We start from the raw sequence: 14,680 nt of genomic DNA, 5'->3' as shown, positions 1-14,680 counted from the left end.
GCCAACATTTAGTGCAGTTCTTTCTCAAGAAAAGTTGCATATCACATAATCAGCAGTGTCGTTAAATATAAAGTTATCAAAATCACCCAAAAAACAGGTAAATGATGAACAGATGGTATTGCCAATATTACCAAGAAGAAGTTTGCCTTTATTGTCTAACCTATTCTAAAACAAATTGGATTTTGTTTCTTATAGGTGTGGTACTCTAGTTGGGTGATAGTTGATGACTCCTCTTCCTTTACTACCTGTAAAGACAGTGTTGCCAACCCCAATGTACAGAGAGGCGAGACCCCCCAACTGAAACAAATAGATGTATACCTTTAAATGAGTGAGTTTTATTATTGCGTGGCAGGGATAGGAGTGTGGAAGGCAATTAGGAATGTATTCACAGAGAATTTGATGGTTAACAGTGCTAATAAGTTGTTAAATACATTATTCTAAATAAAACAATACAGCAGTGGTGAGAAAATCTGAACATCAATTAAATAAATTAGCATATACATTATCTTAAAATTATTATTCATTTACCTTATTATATTATCTTAAATTGATCATAATACTATCTTTTAAATTATTCTGCAAAATGCATTTTTTTCTGTACTTATACTTTAAAAGTAACTTTGAATTGAGAATTAGTCATAATACTTCTCATCTGCTGAATAATCTACTAAATATATACACTGGTCTGTCAACCCTGAAGCAAATCTAGGTACTGTTAATGATGATGGACCCATGCTTTCAGTAATTGCTGGAGATGAACAGTGTAGGGTCCCCTGCAAAAGCTGCAACCAGTACCAGACTGGTCACACTATGAAAGGGAAATCTGCAGTGTGGGATTCCCTCGTCCAGGCTGTTCAGCATGAGGCTGAGTTTATTGAAATAAAGACCCCGACCCCTGTTTCGCCAATTATTAATCACCTAAATCCACAAAAATCTTCTTGTTTCTTCAGGTTTTTAATAAAAATGGATTAAAAAAACCCAAAAGGATGGTGGAGACCTGCTCCTTGGGGTCTGTCAGCACTAACCAATGCAAAGCGGTGGGAAAGCCACTGTGATTGGTTAGTTGTTGCTAGACCCTATTTGGGATCTAGCCACTACTAACCAATTAGAACAACTTTCACAAGCTCTTCCCATTCAGCATGAAGCCGCTCTGTATTGATTAGTACTGACAAGTATCCCGGTATGCACATTCACAATGAGGCTTCGTATTATGGTGTCTGAGTGTTTGTTTTTACAGTATTTTTTTATTTGGTGCTACGGGTCCTAATGGACCCTGAATACAAGGAATGCTGATGCTTGTAGTTCTGCAAGTGCCAGCAAGTCCCAAGCAGTTTATGACTGCAAGAGCTTCCTGGGATTAGTTGTGCCACATACAAAAAACTGATTTCTAATGCTACTTTATTACCCAGACAACCTTCAGACAAGGGAGCTAGAAGGGGCTCCAGTGCTAATAGAATGGGATCGTTCTTTTCCTGGGTGGGGACGGGCCAAATTATTTGTGGACTCATCCTAAAAACTCCTGGGCTGTCAGATTTCCCTGTTAAGGTGTGACCAGCCCAGTCTGTCATCCTTAATTATCCTAAAGGTAGCTCCAGTTAATTTAAATAAAGGTGGGAACTTATCCTGTGGGATACTACATAAAGGTGCATTTGACACCATAATCTTCCCGCATTAGGAGTTTCACATCAAATTTCACCTTACTCTTTCACTATTTCTCAGTCTGTGACTTCCTTGATCTCTACTTTCCTATGATAACACTCTCCTTATCACATCCAGTTTTCACTAACAAACACATGAGTGAGTCACTGTCTCCCTCAGGATCAGCACACTCACTGATATACTCTGTGGTACTGTAATCATTCAGGTGACCTGATTAGCTACAGATTGTTCTAGCTCGAGCCCTGTAATTGGTAACCCTATTCACATGTGCAGCCCTCCAACCTTCAAAATTCTTAATTTCAAGAATGAAAACAGCCTTAGACTATGCTCCAAAATAATTAATTAATTATTAATTCTGGTTAACTTATTTACAGCGTTTCCTGACTTAACCAATAAAAAAAAGTCAGGGTCGGCAGGAAGGGTCATTTACTAGCCACAAAATATGTGGATGTGTCTCCCTAATGCATAACAAGGTTCATACTCATATTTCGGTTGTGGTAGCTGCCCCCACAAATGGGGATATGCCTACTTTTCCGACATTGCAGGTGTGCATTAAAATAAATGTTGTGAAAAGTCTAAAACAATCAATTTAAAGTCAACTTACTTCCACTTCAGGATCAGCCTGAAGACGCACTTAATTTCAACTTTTTCTTTTTTCTCCTAAAATACTGATCATTTGAGCATCATTTATATTTTCAATGAATCATGAGAGTGACATTATTATATGTATAATATATGTGCATTTTAATATTTTGATTACATGGCTATTTGTGTGTATAAATGTGCTTACCTGCATCACATTTGTCTGGTTGGTACAAACATCTCTTGAAACCATAGGATCACTCCCATTTACCATCACCTCTTATGCTCACAAAAAAAATAGGGGGAAGTCTTTGAAGTCAAACTTCAACCTTCAACTCCCACCTAAATTCTCACTCCACCTTTTCAACTCAAAATCTCTCTCATCATCATCATCATCATCATCTATTTATTTATATAGCGCCTCTAATTCCACAGCGCTGTACAGAGAACTCATTCACATCAGTCTCTGCCCCATTGGAGCTTGCAATCTAAATCCTCTAACATACACACACATAGAGAAAGACTTAGGGTAATTTAATAGCAGCCAATTAACCTACCAGAAACCCACACAAACACGAGGAGAACATACAAACGCAACACAGATAAGACCATGGTCAGGAATCAAACTCATGACCCCGGTGCTTTGAGGCAGAAGTGCTAACCACTAAGCCACCGTGCTGCCCACTTATCTCTCTAAATATCTTGCACTGCAAAACAAAATCTTGTTTTTGCATGTGACTGCAATATGATGCTTATGAGTGTCCATAGCACGCATTATCTAGGGATACGCAGACTTATCCAGCTTATCACATCAGAAGAAAATAAACTCTAGTAGGCCCATTTGTTACACAGATAAAAGCCCTACCTCTAGTGAAAATGGGTGAAAAGATATAACGAGGATCATAGCTGTCAAGTACTACCACATTTCTTCTTCTACTATCACCACCTCAGGATGGCGCTAATAGGAGATAGTCAATAAAAAATTCCTTTATTACTTAAATAAAGTATTTTTCCACACTGGGAAGTTTTTTTCTCTCCTGTTTTTAGACATGCGTATATCCCTGTTGCCCATTTTTATTGGCCCATTGGTGTCCATCTATTCACTCACAGAATCATAAGCATTAAAATTGAGTTGTTTTTCCAGTACAAAAACAGAATTGACTCAAATTAAAGGACTATTACCCAGCTGCAACTCTTCCACTAAAATATGTTGGCTTCAGGTCTCAACCCTTCACACGGAGGAAAAGATGTATAAACTACTCAACTGTGTTTCTTAACTACCTGTGATCTTGATACAGTTTCCTGTCACCTGCTAAAGTCAATACTCCTTTGTTCATTGCTTTTCTCACACCTCATTCTCCAGTATTTAGTTATTCTCCCTAACCACAATGTTATTTCCTTAAAGTTACAGACTTTTCATTACTTCTGCTTCTGGTATTCCCTCTAAATCTCTATTGTTATTACATTATATATTTTTTAAATAAAGTAGCGATCTACACTAGTATGAGTTGACAAAAGTTAGAGGATTGTGTGCTAGGGAATGGCAAACTAATGGGGATTTTTGTAGGTGTCAGTGAGGAAGTGGGCATCAATAGAGAAATGGATTTTTGTGTTAAAAGCTCCATAGACAGGTACAGCACACTATAGTATTATAAAGGTAAGTGGAGAGGGAAGACAATGATCTCAAAGGATGAAAAATGCAGCTTGGTGGATAATTGGGTATGAGAACAGTGAAGTGGTGTAAATATATGTGACACTAGCTTATAGATTTGGATAACAATATTAATGACCTAATGTAGAGGCAGGAGTTGGGGGTGTTGAAAAGAATGGGGGGGCCTTCTCTCCCATTCTGGCAGAACTAGGGCTATCCCCACAACCCTGGGCAGTGGGTGTGGGTTTATAAGTGAAAAGAAGAAGTTGAATAATTTTGCCTGTGGTGCACTACATGTCCCAGCAGCCACACACACTGCCTGCTGGTTTAGAGAAGCACCCCACAAAATGTGAATGTACGAACTGAAATATTTATAAGTTAAAATAAGTGAGCTTTCAGTGAATAGATACACTTGTATTTAAAAAAATAAAATTAAATTATTAAAACAATATATATTGTCATGGGTCATGAGTTCAATTCCCGACCATGACCTTATCTGTGTGGAGTTTGTATGTTCTCCCTGTGTTTGTGTGGGTTTCCTCCGGTTGCTCCGGTTTACTCCCACACTTCAAAAACATACTAGTAGGTTAATTGGCTGCTATCAAAAATTGACCCTAGTCTCCTTCTCTCTGTCTGTGGTAGGCAATTTAGACTGTAAGCTCCAATGGGGCAGGGACTGATGTGAGTGAGTGCTCTGTACAGCGCTGAGGAATCAGTGGCGCTATATAAATAAATGGTGATGATGATGATTATGATTTATATATATATATATATATATATATATATATATATGTATACATTTTTTTAACAATCTTGGTTTACAGCCAAATGTAGAAGACAACTTAGAAAATCTAAGATGTAATAACAGTGGGAACCATTTAAATAGTAAAAACTGCATAGAAAAACAAGCTGAGATATATAATACTATCAATTTTATATATATTATGGGTGGGGGTGCAAGGTGTCAATGTTTGTCTCATAAAAGGAGCAGTGTTTTTTACATGGCTCTAGGGCGAAGAGTAGACAGACGGGAGGCCTATTTGGTGAAAATCCAACAGGAAAAGGAGGATGAGTATTGTTCACATGTCTAGCTCGGGGATAGGGCAGCTAAGGCTACAATATAGCCAAAAGAATTCTCATCATGTAACATAAAAATCTTTTGGACCAGACCAAGATTTCATATGTTTGTGATAATTGCATAATTTGGGATTCGATTAGTTAGTACATACCATAAGATATATATACTGAGAGCTATTTATATGAGTTGTATTTATATAAACATAGAGCTGCAACACAATTAATTGAGTGTAGCAAATATATGAAATTTTGTTCCAGTCCCAAAGATTTGTTACATGATCAGCATTTTTTTCTGAACAATAGGAGAATATCTACCCACTGGAGGCTCTCTTAATTTAATTTGCAAATGTTTTGCTATTAATATTCATAGTTTATGGGTATGTAATGAAAGTAAAATTTTGATTTTGATATTGTTTTGGCAGTCACTTGTTTTGTTTACAACCAACTAGAAAATAACAACATTTGCCTCATGATATCGATGCCCCAGGAGTGTCCCACATACATAGTAGTTTTTTTGTTCTCCTACTATAATCGGTTCATACTGAAGGGGCACCCAGTTATACAGAAAAGAAGAGTAATATACAATATCAATATCTATATATGAGTATTATTGATGTCTTGTGTGGATGATTTTTCTAATACTATTGCTATAAATAATCCCTAGAAATGATGCCTTGATAATCATATTAATAAAACATTTCTATTTTTAGATGTCAGATCATACAGAAGTCATGAAAAGTATAAAGAAGCTCTCAGGAGTACAGTACCCAGTTCTTACTCCAAATATACAAGGTTTTCATTCTGCAGTAAGTATAATACATTGTATTATTATAATGGGTTTTCCCTATCTCTTTGCTTTTTACTTGTTATGTTCTGTAGAATTCATCTCAATAATACATTTGTTTATTAAGAGAAATGTAGCACAAAAAGGTTACTAATATTTCTAAATATCTATCCATAGCTTTTTTTTAAAAATAAAAACATGTAACAGATATGAAGCTCAGTATCATGTACAAGGTCATTGAAAAAATGTGTATTTAATTTGCCTAGATGTGTGCCCACTCCATCTTAGGTAAATAAGAGCAGCTGTCCACAGCACATTCTCAATTTTCCTATTCCAAAGTGATCGCTTCAAGATTAGTCTCCACAGTTTGCATCACTGTGGTTCCAAGTATTGCCTTTATCTATATCTATATGACCATTTACTAGCTCAAATAGTATTGTATTTGTAAAAGGACCTGTGATTGCACCTCACGTGCGCACACTATCCTTTAGTCTGTTCTCAGATACACTCGTTATAAAACTTGCACTTTTATGCATTTTCCTTAAACAATGTTGCCTTACTCAGTCTTTTGACCACACTAAATAACCCACAGTTTAGTAAATCTAGCCATTAAGCTTTACATAATTATTTATCCAATAACCACTGTATCTCAGCAGTACTTCACAGTATATATTTGTTATAAATAACCAATACTCACAACATATGTATGTATTTAAATCAAAGTATTTACTGTTAACACAGAAAAGCTTGTATTCAAAGTTCACACATATATCATACCGTTGTTCAAAATAACATAGTATATCAATATAAAATTAACCCTAGGTTCACCACCGTTATTCCTTACACTATCCTAGCTTTACATACGGATCCTTGATAAGAATTAGTATTTATAATATTGATTTAACTATCACAGATATCAAACAATATATTAATATAAATAATCAAATCAACATTACAAACATATATAACTTTATAGATATATATATATATATATATATATATATATATATATATATATATATATATATATATATAATCAATGATAATTATCAAATCCTTGTATCCTGGATCCAATTTTTGATCTGCAATGTAAGGAACGTTCCTGTAGTATAGAGTCCTTTTCTGTAGTGTATTCCTATCCTTTGCTGTAGTGTAGTGTAGTGTAGTAGAATATATATTTTCTGTAGTGTAGTGTAATATATATTTTCTGTAGTGTAGTGTATCCCTATAGAATAGTATACTGCCTTTCCTATAGTGTAATATATATCTTTTCTGTAGTGTAGTGTCTCTCTGTTAACCCTTTCCTGTAGTGTAGTGTGTTTTCTGTAGTGTATTGTGTTTTCTGTAGTGTAGTGTGTTTTCTGTAGTGTACTGTAGTGCTCGTTGTCCAGGGGCAGGCAGGTAGAAAAGAGACCAAGGGGGAGTTCCGGGTCTGGCTTTTATATAAACTCTCGGCCTCCCCAGCGGTAACATGTGTGCGTGAGGCTCTTTGTTGTGGCTACGCATGTGTGCACGTATTCGGTGGGACACTCTTCACAGTCCCCCTGTTGTCGGAAAACCGACACTACAAGTAAAAATTACCTGTCCCTATATTTGGTGGTAAACTAAAAAAAATAAAGACAGGGGGAGAGAGAGAGACCTCGATAATTTTCAACTCTCTCTACCTCTCCCTACAAACTATGGAGAAGATAAAAAAAACCTCTTGTTTTATTGGCGCACAACAGGAAAAAACCTCCTAGAGGGGAGATCCATAGTGGAAAAACACCCTTTCCCCGAGGGTGTTGAGAGCAGGAGAGAAGAATAAAAGGAGAAAAGCACATTCACATTTTGTTAGTAAATTTCTCTGCTTTAAAAATGTCTAAACTTTTTCATACTATGATTTAATTTCATGTTTCTTCATTCTTTGCAATATGTAAGATACGCAATTTGATTCAAGAATGGAGAAGAAAAAAGAAAAGGCACAAAGGAATAAAAAGCAATTCCCATGTCCGCAAAGTCCATAATGCCTGCACCTCCCCTTCTCTTAATAGATCATCATGCCGACGGCGCATGTGCAGTAGGGTCATCCACGCACATGCAGAGATTGGTGCGCGCTCACACGTGACAGTGTGGTTCAGTTCCGCACATTAGCATCCAGAATTAAAGAAAACCAGAATTAAAGAAAAATAAACAACAAGTAATAATAATATAATAGAAAACAAAGTACAATTATGTTAATAATTATTATTGTTTATATATAGCGCCACCAATTGCACAGCGCTGTACAGAGAATATTGTCATTCACATCAGTCCCTGTCCCATTGGAGCTTACAGTTTAAATTCCCTAACTCGTACACACAGACACTGGGGTTAATTTTGTCAGCAGCCAATTAACCTACCAATATGTTTTGGAGTGTGGGAAGAAACAAGAGGACCTGGAGGAAACCTACACAAACACTGGGATAACATACAAACTCCACACATATTAGACCCCTTTGCTGTGAGGCAGAAATGCTAGCCGCTGTGCCACCATGTTATATCAACTCTTACATTTCCCTAAGTACGGTACTAACAAAATTCAAATGTGAAGTAAACCATAGCAACCAATAACAGTTATCTGTGATTGGTCTAATGCAAATCACAGAAATAAAGTAAATTTATGATTGGTTACAGTGAAGTACTGCACATTCACATTTTGTTAGTAAATTTCTCTGCTTTAAAAATGTCTAAACTTTTTCATACTATGATTTAATTTCATGTTTCTTCATTCTTTGCAATATGTAAGATACGCAATTTGATTCAAGAAATACTATTTTATAGAACAATTACAACTCCTAAAGTGTTCTGCTTGACATATCTTCGTAAAGTGCGCTCCTTATATCTATATTATGCTCTTCAGTGTGTATATGTGTTCTATAGTATATCTTTCTAGAGTGTGCTGCATGTGCCGTACAGTATGTCCTTCTACAATATGCAAAATAATGTCATTTATACAACATACCTGTGGACGCCATACTATGTCTATAAACTTATACAAGCTACTTTTATTTTCGACAAGCAAGGTTATGTGGCGCACAAGATTTTGGGGGCTTCTTTCTCTTCTTCAGGTGCAAGATAATGCATCAGAACAAACACTGGAAATTAACAGTCCAAAACATAGGATAAAGACAGCAGCAATTAATGACCAGCAATGTACAATGTTTGGGGCAGATATATAAGGTAGTGGAGCAGGTGCAGGTTATAATAAGTGAAGAATATTAACTCCTGCAAGTGCTAATTGTTCAAAAATCCACAATACCAGCATCTCTGGTAAGACAGAGATACTGCAGAGGGAATATATTCTAACACTGTAGTTATTATTTTCCCAGATATTCACCTCTTCCCAGTAGCTCATGAATAGCTCGGAGCGAACATCGTCCCCATGGCTGTACTTGCCTGGAGGTAGAAATATCTCTTAAACCATATGTAGTGTTAAAATGAATTGCAATATGGTTTTTGTTTGATTGGTTGGTAGGATTATGTTCGAGAAAGTATCTGGTGCCTTGTTTATCAATTATGGTGTATAGTGATGATACATCACTTGTAACAAGCCATTTGTCTGCTGCCCACTTTAATTTCTTGATCTATAGTACTTGTGTTGTGTCTTTGAAGTATGACCTCCACTTTGTGACATATTGTTGAAGATGGTGGTGTAGATATTGTGAGAGATTCAAGGTTAGTGAATCAATCAATATGCTTTGGTTTCACAAACTAACACTGTAACCTGTTGTAACAATATCTGGAAGTCTGTGCATTCCACTGTGGAACGCATAGATGCATTCTACAGCCAATGAATGCTTCGCTGTCATTAGTGGGCACGATGTTCTGCCGCTTCCTACCCAACAATTTTTAATTCGTTTTGGATGCACTATATTTGTTCAATACATTTTTATAGAACTTAACAATCGATCCCTAGATTTACTGTAATACACCTTACCCACATGCACGCAAGGACAGAAAAGAGACATAAGGAGATGCAATTAATTCAAGAATAAACCCTATTGTAAGTGTCATCTTTCCTCAAGTTAAGTGTAAACACTATATTGGGTAAGACACTTATCCTGATTTTCTGGCTTTTTTGAGGTAATACAACCCTAGGATAAAAGATACACTTACCTGAATGTGGACATGGGGAAGACCAGGGGCACATTAGACTCCTCACCCCCAAATTCAGTTGTGTTGATTCCAGCAAGTACGTATCTTCCAGTGACAGTATACTCTGGCCATGACAAATGGTACTGGAGAACCCTCAGCCCGGGATTTACTTTTGAAACTCTCCCGTCTGGTTGAACAATGGGAGTCTGTACAGGCCCAACTGTTACAGTGCGTCCAAGGAGTGGTATCCAGTCTGGATTCCTTACAGAGCATCTTGGCAGCTTTCCAGTCTACTCCCGTTACATCCTCTGTTTAACCGGCTCTACCTCTGCCTCTACTTCTGCCTCATTGAAGAATCTCTGCATTCCTTCTCCTGAAAAATATGACAGGGACCCAAATAAGTATAGGGGCTTTCTTAATCAATGTGCCATAAAGTTTGAATGTAATGCTGCAAACTTCTCGTCTGAAAGGGCCAAAGTGGCCTTCATTGTTTCTGTGCTCACTGGTCAGGCTCTCGCATGGGCTTCTCCACTTTCGGAGCTCAACGACCACTTGATACAAAATTCTGCTACCTTCATTGACAACTTCTGTATGATTTTTGATGAACTGGGTCATGTGACTTCCGCAGCCTCCAGTCTCTTGAACCTACGTCAAAGATCTCATCCAGTAGGACAATATGTGGTTCAGTTCCGCACATTACCATTCAGAAGTGGAACAATGACGTCCTGGTTGCTACCTCTTTGCAAGGAATGTCGAACTGCATCAAGGATGAACTTACCTCCAGAGAATTACCCTCAGATCTTGATGCACTCATTTCCTTGTGTGTTCAAATCAACTTAATTTTCAGGGAGAGCACCTAGGAGAGAGACCGCTCTCATCGCTTCACGCCTTCGTGTCATGTTCTTTCATCTGAACCCACCTTGCTGGGAGTTTATGCCTCTTTCTGCAATGTTTTCAGCAAGACCGCTTTGTAGACTCTGCCTCCCCGCTCCCCTGGGACTGTCCTATCGATCTTGTGCCTGGAAAACAAATTCCTATGGGAAGAATTTACGCCCTATCTCTTCCTGAGACCAACGCCATTTCGCAGTATATGGCCGAGAACATTGAAAGTAGTTTTATTTGAAAATCTTCTTCCCCTATCGGCATTGGATATTTTTTTGTTATAAGAAAGGACCTCCTTGTATTGATTACTGACAGTTAAAGGCTGTAACTGTTAAAAATCCGTATCCCCTGCCACTCATCTCAGAGATGTTTGACCGTATCACTGGTTCCCATATGTTTACCAAAGTCAATCTTCAGGCAGCTTATAACCTCATCTGTAGATGGAAAGTTGATGAGTGAACCCTGGTTGCTTAGTGGTTAGCACTTCTGCCTCACAGCACTGGGGTCATGAGTTCCATTCCCAACCATGTCCTTATCTGTGTGGAGTTTGTATATTCTCCCTGTGTTTGCGTGGGTTTCCTCCGGGTGCTTCGGTTTTCTCCCACACTCCAAAAACATACTGGTAGGTTAATTGACTGCTATTAAATTACCCTTAGTCTCTCTCAGTCTGTGTGTGTGTATGTTAGGAGATTTAGATTGTGAGCTCCAATAGAGCAGGAAGTGATGTGTACAGTGCTGCGGAATTAGTGGTGCTAAATAAATATATAGATGATGATGATGATGATGATGATGAAGAATGGGCTTTAATACCCGGGATGGGCACTATGAATACCTGTGATGATCTTCCCCCTCCAGATGTTCCTGGTCTAGTATCACCATTGATTTTATTACTGATCTCCCTCCGAGTCATGGTTACAGTACCATCTGGGTGGTGATAGACCACTTTTCTAAGTTAACTCACTTCATTCATTTGAAGAGTCTGCTCTCTGCTTCTGAACTGGCCATCTTTAATAAAAAGAATTTCCGCTTGCATGGGTGCCCTCAGGAGATTATTTCTGAGAGGGGTGTTCAGTTCATTTCATGCTTCTGGAGATCGATCTGTAATTTTTGCATTGATTTAAAGTTTTATTCTGGTTACCATCCCCAAACAATTGGTCAGTCTGAACGGGTTAGAACTTTTTCTCCATTCTAATCCAAAAATCAGTCGGAATGGAGCAACCTCCTCCGATGGGCCGAATTCTCACATAACAAATCATCTCCATGAATCTGCAAGCTCCTCACCTTTCTTCATCGTCTTCAGTAGCGATTTAATTCTTCCTGACTTTTACTCAAATCCTGGTGGTTCTGTTCCGGCAGCTGATACTTTTGTTCTGGTCTTTGGTCGTATTTGGACCCAAACTCAAGCCAAACGTATGGAATCTTCTGCACGCTACAAAATTCTGCTGATCATCACCTTAGGATTTTCCCTGTCCTCCACATCAGTAAGAAGGTTTGACTCTCCACTTGTAAATTGAGGCTTTGTGTCCCTTTAGTGAAGTTGCCCCTCGTTTTATCGGGCCCTTTCCTATCATTCAAGTAATCAACCCAGTTACTTACAAACTTTGTCTCCTGTGTTCTCTCAGAATCCACAACTCTTTTCATATATCTCTTCTTTAACCTTTGGTCCTTAACAAATTTTTCCAAGAACCCACCCACCTCCTATAAGAACCACTTCTATTGATGAGTATGAGGTTAGTCACCTTGTGGACTTTCACATCTATCAAGGCCAACACCAGTACTTAGTCCAACGGAAAGGATTCGGTCCTGAAAAGAGGTCATGGGTACACAAGAAGGATCTTCATGCTCAGCTTCTGAAGAAGTTCAATAAACAACGCATGAAAACCCGTTTGGACAGATGGAGGGGGAGTACTGTCAGGCAACGTCCCTGCTTTTCCTCCTCCAAGCAGAGACGATCACCTCTGGGCTTCTCTGATGTGTCTGTTCGCATAGGAAACATATACGTGTCTCTTCTGGTCTAAGCGCAGCTTATGGCACATGTTCTCCCCGTTGCTATACAGCCAGAAGCTATTCTGTTCCCAGAAGTGTCTTATGACATCACATCGCTGATAATTAGCACCTATAGCCTCCTCTAAAGAATGCAGACACCACTATAGTGCCAGAGTATTAATCCCCACTATTTGCTCACGCTCCTCACTCTACCCCAAAACTTTCCATTCAATCCATACTTCCAATCCCACTAACCTTATTCATATATCTTGATGACCCTCCCTGTCCTTCTCCTGTGCACTATGGAACACCAGAGCTGTTTGTAACAAACTTGCATCCATTCATTTCTAAATCTCTCAACCATGCCTTTGCAGAAACCTAGCTCAAACTACATCTCCTGCAGCTCTCTCCTATGAGGGACTTTCCCTCAGCCACACTCCCAGACCTGGAAATAGACAAGGTAGTGGAGAAGGCATTCTATTTTCACCAAGATGCATCCTTCAATTAATACCCTCTGAACCTTCCCTTTCATTCTCTTCCTTTGAAGTCCACACTATTGACTATTTTATCCTCTTCACCTTCATATTGCTGTCATTTATCACTCCCAGGTCCAGTTTCCCAATTCTTTGATAACTTTGTGACATGGACCATTTATTTCCTATCCTTAGACCTGCCTACTCTCTTGCTATGCGATTTCAACATTCCCATTCATAATCCCACTATCTCTTTTGCCACTAAACTTCTTTCACTTACTTCTTCCTTTGGTCTCTCCCAGTGGACCTCATCTTTCACCCACTGTGATGGACACTCTTTTAACCTTGTACAGCAAAAAATGAATACAACCGCACTTGATATAAAAATAATTAAATATCCCTGAATAGATAAATTCATATAAATACTATTTCTCAAGATATATTGTGTACATTTATACCTGAGAGGTGCACCCTATCACTTGGTTCAAGTTCCAAACAAGAAGAAGAAAGAGAGTGTATAGGAGGTTGTGGTCAGAGAGTGGGAAGACTAAGTTGGATAAACTAGAGCTGGAGCATTAGCGGGAGTAGGCCAGGTTAAGAGAGTTCAAAACAAAAAGGAGAGTGCATACAGCGGCAGACTGGGATGTAAATCCAATACTGTTAAAAAGTATAATCTTTATTCAACACATTTAAATGGTAAGTATATTATCCTAATCCTAAGAAAGCTAGTAAGATATATAAACAAAAATAAGTGATGTTATATGAAAATAAAATGGTAGTTCAATCGCAATGGCCCTGTTGTCCTCTACTAATAAAAAGATATAATAACACTCATATTAGTGTCTCGTATTTATTATTCATATTTGTTACTCTAATATGATGAAGTTTGTATATCAAATTGTTGCTAGGAAATAACTTGATTTCATTATGTAACCATTCTATGTGTCCGTGTTATGATTAGATACATAGTAAGAAGAAAATATATTATCACCTAGTGGTCACTAATGGCACTTTAATTATCGTTATTATTGTTATTAACCTCTTGTCCAGGAGATGTTAGTATGGTGGTGAATTGAGAGAAATGTGCCTGAATAATATGAGAAATCACAAGCTAGTAATGTCTGATAACACACCAGCTATGATTGACTAGTGGACCACACTTATAGGATCTATCTAAGCCCTATACTCCCGAATAGATCAATATGTCAATCAAAGTCCAACTCCCTAAAGATGCACAAATTGTTGTGATATCTTAATAGTGTACCGATACTTGGCCACTATTATTGTGCATATAAATATACACATGCATATATAAATGGCACATTTCCATCCTCCTTGAAACATGCACTCATCTTACCAATTCTTAAGAAGCCATCTCTCGATCCAGCATTTCTCTACAACTACCTCACTATTTCTTTCCTCTCGTTTGCCTCCAAACTATTTGAGTCATTGATGAACATTTGCCTGTCTAAC

The 14,680-nt window shown here is 37.9% G+C and overlaps 1 protein-coding gene across 1 annotated transcript in view; it reads left to right on the top strand.

Annotated features, from left to right (window-relative positions):
• The window catches only part of HMGCLL1 (3-hydroxy-3-methylglutaryl-CoA lyase like 1), a 97,253-nt gene that overhangs the window by 40,538 nt on the left and 42,035 nt on the right, over nt 1-14,680 (top strand). The window contains exon 5 of the mRNA XM_075200607.1: nt 5,680-5,775. Within this exon, the coding sequence (XP_075056708.1) occupies nt 5,680-5,775 (96 nt within the window). The remainder of the gene's footprint in view (nt 1-5,679; nt 5,776-14,680) is intronic.

This window comes from Mixophyes fleayi, chromosome 3 (genome assembly GCF_038048845.1).
Source record: "Mixophyes fleayi isolate aMixFle1 chromosome 3, aMixFle1.hap1, whole genome shotgun sequence".
Lineage (NCBI taxonomy): Eukaryota > Metazoa > Chordata > Amphibia > Anura > Limnodynastidae > Mixophyes > Mixophyes fleayi.
This window is presented reverse-complemented; position numbering and strand designations above follow the sequence as displayed.